This window comes from Sinocyclocheilus grahami, unplaced genomic scaffold, assembly GCF_001515645.1.
Source record: "Sinocyclocheilus grahami isolate Dianchi unplaced genomic scaffold, SAMN03320097.WGS_v1.1 scaffold132.1, whole genome shotgun sequence".
Lineage (NCBI taxonomy): Eukaryota > Metazoa > Chordata > Actinopteri > Cypriniformes > Cyprinidae > Sinocyclocheilus > Sinocyclocheilus grahami.
Genome location: NW_015505311.1, coordinates 512,169 through 519,027, shown reverse-complemented (window position 1 = coordinate 519,027; position 6,859 = coordinate 512,169). Strand labels below are relative to the sequence as shown.

At 37.3% G+C, this 6,859-nt stretch overlaps 1 protein-coding gene across 1 annotated transcript in view; it reads right to left on the bottom strand.

Annotated features, from left to right (window-relative positions):
* Positions 1–4,817: 4,817 nt before the first annotated feature.
* Positions 4,818–6,859, bottom strand: part of LOC107590690 (receptor tyrosine-protein kinase erbB-4-like) — a 48,835-nt gene continuing 46,793 nt past the window's right edge. Inside the window, exons 9-10 of the mRNA XM_016279590.1 lie at positions 6,481–6,787; positions 4,818–5,851 (exon numbers count right to left, since the gene is read on the bottom strand). Coding sequence (XP_016135076.1) covers positions 5,082–5,851; positions 6,481–6,787 — 1,077 coding nt within the window. The 3' untranslated portion in view covers positions 4,818–5,081. The remainder of the gene's footprint in view (positions 5,852–6,480; positions 6,788–6,859) is intronic.

The following is a 6,859-nucleotide window of genomic DNA, read 5'->3' as shown; positions in this document are numbered from 1 at the left end:
TTTACTATTTTACCTCGAGTTGATGAAACAAACGTATATTGGTTTTAAGTTAAACATTTACAACATGGAAATTCCAAGGTACATTTCAAGAGCATTCCAAAAGCTGCCAAGATGAGCTCTCACCAGGTTTTGAAATCAATCTTTATGTCCCATGGATATAATTAATTGTTTACAGTAATCTTTTGCAGTGTTCTTTCTATAATTTTATAACACTGTGATGCTTTGGTCACTTTTCAGGTTATTTTTTATTTTCAGCATTTTTTTTTAATATGTCACAATCATAGTCATTACATAATTACACCTTTGAGGTTTAAACTAAATGAGCTCTTTGTCTTGTAGTTAATTGTTATTTCTTTGCTGTGTTGGAACACTTACTATGGTAATACAGAGGAAATGCTGCTTTTGAATTGGTTTTATGACTAAGGCCTCAAATAGATTTGTATAGAAATGCATATATCTTCTTTCTTTCTTTCTTTCTTTATGTAATCCTTGTAACGCATGCACATATCAAGTAATGAATGTGTCTCTAATCTACAAGCCACAACACTAGTGGAACTTCCTTTTAACCAAATAATTATTTCTCATATTTAGGAAAACAACTGCCAACACATTTGGCAACTGCCTTCTCTGAACACCAGTCTCATCAACATGGTCCTCAGTACACTGGATGTGAGGTATTTCATCTTAAGATGTTATGCCCAGCAGTAGAGCAGTTTTTGACTCAGTAATCACTGTGCTACACTTCATTTACAATTTCAAATAATTTCTTTCAGATGCAGTATACCTGTAACCATTGTATTTTTTTCCAGATCTAAGAGGACACTTTACACCCTACAACCCTTAAAAAAATTATGTTGCTACCTAAATTGTTTTCAGTATTTTAAAATAAAGTGTCAATTAATTATTTATTGACACTTTGACAAACATATTTGTACTGTAACTTCTGAATGTCTTAAACTTTATTTATTTATTTTTACTTCTAAAACCCAGATTTGACAGCACTGCACATCCATCCGAGGCCTACCTGTTTTACTTTGTGATTACCCCAGATACTTGTACAACTAACCTGCTTTGTAAGTTCTCTTAGTTACACCTTAAAGAACACATAATTGTGGGAAAATTTCCTAGGTATTTTCTGGTATATTGCTGAGATACTTATATAAAGATTAATGCTGATTGTGTTAACCCAAAAATGAAAATTCTGCCATTTAATCTCTCTCATGTCATTCGAAACGTGTATTCATCCTCATGACATGAATTAAGATATTTTAATAAAAAAAATAACAATGAGAGATTTCTATTCCTCTTTTGAAAGTCTGTTGACCCAAACCTCCAAAAATGTTAGTAAAGAAATCATAAAATATATCCATATGAATGGAGCGGTTTAATCTAAAGGCGCTTTTCTACTTTTGGGCCAAATGGTTCTAAGAATGGTAAGAAGCAGTTCCAGTTATATTTTCACTTGAACTTGGTTAGGCATGGTCTGATTACAAACCGTTCTTGATGTGAAATTCTTAGCCAACTATGCTGACCCGTGATGTGTGCCTGTAGTGATGTCGCTGCTCAGGATTGGTCATTTGTCTGTTGCCTAGCCACCAGTTTCACTGTAGCTGGCCAAGCAAGCTATTTGAGCAAAGTTATGACAAATTAATAGTAAAATTTAAATATTTACATCTTGTACCGTATGGATAATTGGTGCTCCCCTCCAGATTGAGGAAAAGGGCTGGTAAAATCACTTTGGACCCCACACACCCAGCACAATCTCTCTTCAAACTGATGCCTTCTGGTCGGTGCTAGAGAGCACTGACCACAAGAACAGCCAGGCACAAGAACAGTTTTTTCCCCGCAGGCCATATTCAGCCTGAACAATAAAAAGTTCACAACTGCACACTGTCCATCATAAGTGACACTTTTATACATAGCATCTGGAAATTGTATTGTAAACTACATAAACTGTACAAAATAAATAACATACCTGTACATTCATTTAAACAATTATGTTTTTTTCTCTATATTTCTATCTCTGTATATAGTGTATTATTTATTTTTCTGTTTTTCTTATATTAGTGTAATCTTTACTGTGTGATTCTATGTATGTTTGCACTATGTGTGTACTTTTTTCTTCTGCACTGAAACCTGTCGCCAAGTCGAATTTCTTGTGTGTGTAAACACTTGGTAATAACGCTCCTTCTGATTCTGATCTTAACTCTTGCATTACAATGACTGACACATTTGTGTTGCATTGCAAAGGGCTCTGTTATCATCCTAACAGTGAAAAATGAAACCATATCCGTATCTGCTTGGGCCTGGACCAGCACGGAATGGAAAGGTTAAGCAACAAGAATGGTTTGGCCTGACGATGGAAAAGCAGCTCAAGTCTTCTGAAGGGACATGATCGCTTGATATGATCAACTGTCTAAAGTTTTGGTTGAATAGACATTCAGTTGAAGGACAGAAATTTCTCAGATTTCTTTGAAAATGTCTTCATTTGTTTTCCAAAAATGAATGCAAGTCATTAATGAGTAAATAATGCCAAATTAAATTTTTTGGTGAACTAACCCAAAGACATGGCAGTGTAGGCAGGACAGATAACATTGTGACAACTGATCATCCACATTTCCCTATTAATATTGTTTTTGTTTGGTTTTATACAGATGTCTGATGTTGATGCAGTCTGGGCACTAGTATCTATCAGGTTGCTGACTATAATAGATGAAGATGTACTTCTCCAAATCTTCTCTACCTTGACCCTGTGTCTTTTGCCATCATTATTTAGGGTAGTATTGCAAAGAACTGTCTCCAGAATCTACCTCAACCATTTGCTTCCAGACTGTCATATGGTACATTTGGATCACTGCTACATTTGGATTACCACAATGTTGTGAAATCAGTTAATTCAAGGTTCATTCAAAGTGTGATGCTTGACTTGGGACAGAAAAAAAGTAACTAAAACTAAAGTGACTTTTTGAACCAATGGCACTGGTTTGGCCGCACACGTTGTCATACTTACAGTAAACGTATCCTTCTGCTACCTACACTGTTTACAAGAAGCATACCCTAAATCAGATTGTTTTTGCATTGTTTCAAAATGTTTGTAATAGAAGTTAAAACTGCATTGGTAGGGGCAAGGAGCAATGGCAGTTGTAGAAAACCATTAAAAAATATATTTAATATATTTAACTTTGAACTGTCACTACCTTAAATGTATGTGTAATTCCATGTGTGAAGAATGGAACATTGTTTTAATTAATTTATAATGGATGTTTGAAGTACTTAAGTTACTGGAGTAACACTTGTATTTTTTTAAGGCAGTCGGTTTGCATGCTTTTAGCAAGTAAATTAGATTGCTGTTCAAGTAAATACAACTAAGAAATTCCAAGTTGCAGGAAATGTTACATTAATTAGCTCAACTTAAATGTGTTGTTTGAAATACATACATACTATTTTGTACTTAATCATTTAGTTGTTGACAATAGTAGTTCCAGAACTTGCGTGTCAGTTTGAAACACTAAACAAAGCTTTGTTAGTACAAAAACCTATTCTTATTTCACTTTAGTTGCTTTTTTTTCAAGGCAATTGGTTTGCATGCTTTTTAAAAGTAAGGTTTACTAACTAGAATTTACAGTGTGGTTTAATGTCAGCCAAAAAGGAAATTAATTTCAGAGGTGGAAGGCATTCTACAATAATATGAACGATTATGAAACATTTGATTGCTGGAAAAACATGGAACACCAGGAACATTTAACAAGTAAACAGGGTCAATTTCATGTTGACTTCAATGTTTTGATAGCATATCGACTAACTTGCATTAGGTCTTTTAACCAGTAAGAACTCAAAAGTAACAGTTAAAAAATATGTCAAAGGAGAATTAAAGTTCCCAGACAGCCTTTGTCCGTGCTTACTCAATTCAGGTACCGATAAAGTAAATTAATGTAAACACCCTGTAAACCTTTCAGTGCCATTCTTCCTGATAATTAATTCTTCATATCTCTCAACAGGTGAGTTCACTGCTCACCAAATGGTGATAACCCCACTTGACGATTATTTTATTGTATTCCCAATACGAACAAATGCCTCTCAGAGCCTTTATCAGCCTCTTATTCAACTCATTGTGCTCAACTGTCCAGAATTTCCCAATCCTCTCAGGTCTAACAGTAGTCGCCCCAGTAGGGCAGCAGTTTTAGTCGTATGAAGGATGTGCTGAAAAAGTGCAAGTGTTCCAGTCATAAAAATATAAAAAATTAAGTGCATATTCACTCCTCTGCCCATTCAGATTGAAAATTTTAATTTCACACATCCAAATGGAACCACCTGCTGTACACTCTTAAAAAAATAACATCCTTTATTGGCATATATGGTTCCACAAAGAACCTTTAACATCCATGGAATCTTTCCATTGCACAAAATGTTCTTTATAATGGAAAGAGGTTCTTCAGATTGTTAAGGAGTTCTTCACACTAAGGATCATTTGTTCTTTTAAGAACTGTTCACTGAAAGGTTCTTTGGGGAACCCAAAATGGTTCTTCTATGGTAGTGGTGTCCAAACCAAACCTGCTACTGTCCTGTGGGAGTTTAGCTTCAACCCTAATAAAACACTCCTGAACCAACGTAATCAAAGTCTTGAGACTCACTAGAAACTTCCAGGCAAGTGTGTCGGAGCTGGTTGGAACTAAACTCTTGGCCCTCCAGGAGCAGGATTGGACACCCCTCTTCTATGGCATTGCTGTGAAAACCACATTTTGGAACTTTTATTTTTAAGTGTACTTAATATCTAATTTAACCAAATTAATGATATTACTACATCTGATTATGTGCCATCCTGTATGAGAAACTTTAAAATACCTGTAGAGGAGAAAAAAAAGTTCCTGGATGACTGGTGAGGTCTTTGGGAATGGATGATGTTTGGATGGGCTGTGTTGACCTTTTCCCCCATGGTTGTTATGCCATATTTTCTGTGACATAATGTCAGTTCAGTGGCTTATATTGTTTCTCGTCCCATTTTTGACCACCAGAGGATCAAGGAAAGACATTTAAGGTGCTGGTTGAAGAACCAGGATCTACAGAGAATGGAGACCTGGACACTAGACCACAGTGTTCCTCTGCCGGTACGGAGGAGGAGGCAGGACTGTTCCTGGCTTCATACCTAACAGATATTCAGGGTTTTCAGCCACGGCAAGGCCATTCTGCTTGTAAAGGAACTTGTTATTGCAGATCACTGAAGAGTCTTGGGAGTTTTGAGGGGTAACCTTGGGTGGGAGGCTGTGCTGCCAATACTCGAGATTGTCAAAGCTATTCTTGTACATCTTGTGCACTTGCGCTGGGTGACCCGGTAGGCCTGTTGTGCCACCTTTACTGGACTTTGGCAAGTGAAACTGTTGGGGCGAATGATTAGATTTGCTTGGGTGCCCTGGTTGATGGCTCACTAGGCAGATCTGGCCTGCTGGTGCTGGAGGGCCAGATTTTCTGCCGCAATCATGCACCGACTGAACTGAATGAGTATGTTGATCAGGGTGTACAGGCTGAACTGGTGGTATGGTGAAGTGAACGTGTAGTCCATGGCTGTGATGATGGGGTTTACCCATTTGTGTGATGTGGGGAACGTGGGTGTCTGGAGTGTGGGCCGCTGTGGTCACCTGCAATGGGATAGAGATTCCATTTCTCCTTAACATCTCCTGGTTCATGTCGCTGGTGTTGTTGAATGTGTTGAGGTAAAGGGGGTCACTGATATATTCATCTTCACACTTGGATTTTCCATCAGGGGTGCTGTGGTAACCCGGGTTGTCTAGAGCGTGAAGGTCTTTATTTTTACGCCTTTTTACAAAAGGGTTCTCCTCAACGGGATTCAGATGATCTGCAGAGATGACGGACAATGGCATGGGTAAAACAATGTTGACATACTTTTTTATCCATGACTCTTCATTTAAGAAAGTATATGGAATTGCTAAAAGGTGAAATCATTTCAAAGCTATATAGGCAAGTATACTGTTTCTTCAGATGTAAAATAATATATTAGAAAGTGGAAACACTCACTTAGTGCACCTTCACTGTCATTTCATGACTTTTCAATGGAGATTCTTTCTTCAGTGAAACATTGTTAATTCTTAATAATACATTGTTAATTGCTAATAATATCTTGGCCACTTTTCTTAAATATAATTCAAGTGATTGAGGACCTAGATTGAGGAGCTGTCCAGCTCTAAAAAGCATTAAAAATCATAAAAGTGGTCCATACAACCTAAGTGCTATATATTCCAAGTTTTCTGAACTGATCCAGTCTGAACTGATCTAAAAAGACATATAAATATTGGATATGATTAAATTAATACTCAAAACTTCCCCAGTCATTGTAATTGCATAAATTACAAATACATTCTTTAAAATGTCTCCTCGTTTCACAGGAGAAAGAATGTCATACATGTTTGGAATGAAATGAGAGTGAGTGAACAATGACGGTGTATAATAATTGATTTGTGAGTATACTTGTGGAGATCTTGTCCTTCATAGGGGACATATAACCATCCTCATCTGTATCTTCCCTCTGTCCTTTCTCTCCCAGCGGGACAGTTGGGTCTGCGCTGTAACGCTGGCCGTTGCTGTCCTCTACTGAGTGAGCTGTGGGCTGTTTCCTCAAGCTTCCATTACAGTGTTTCTCGTCTACTGGGTCAAGACCTGATCTTTGCATACCTGCCAGGACCAAGGGGCCACTTCCTGTAGCACCTGCCTCATGAGGTCGGGACCCCGTTACATCTTCGGGGCACAGACTTCCATCATGATACCCAAACTGGTTCTGATCACAGGAGGAACAGAAAATTAACTTGGGAAAATAAGATAATTTAAATATAAAAAAATAAGGGGGGGT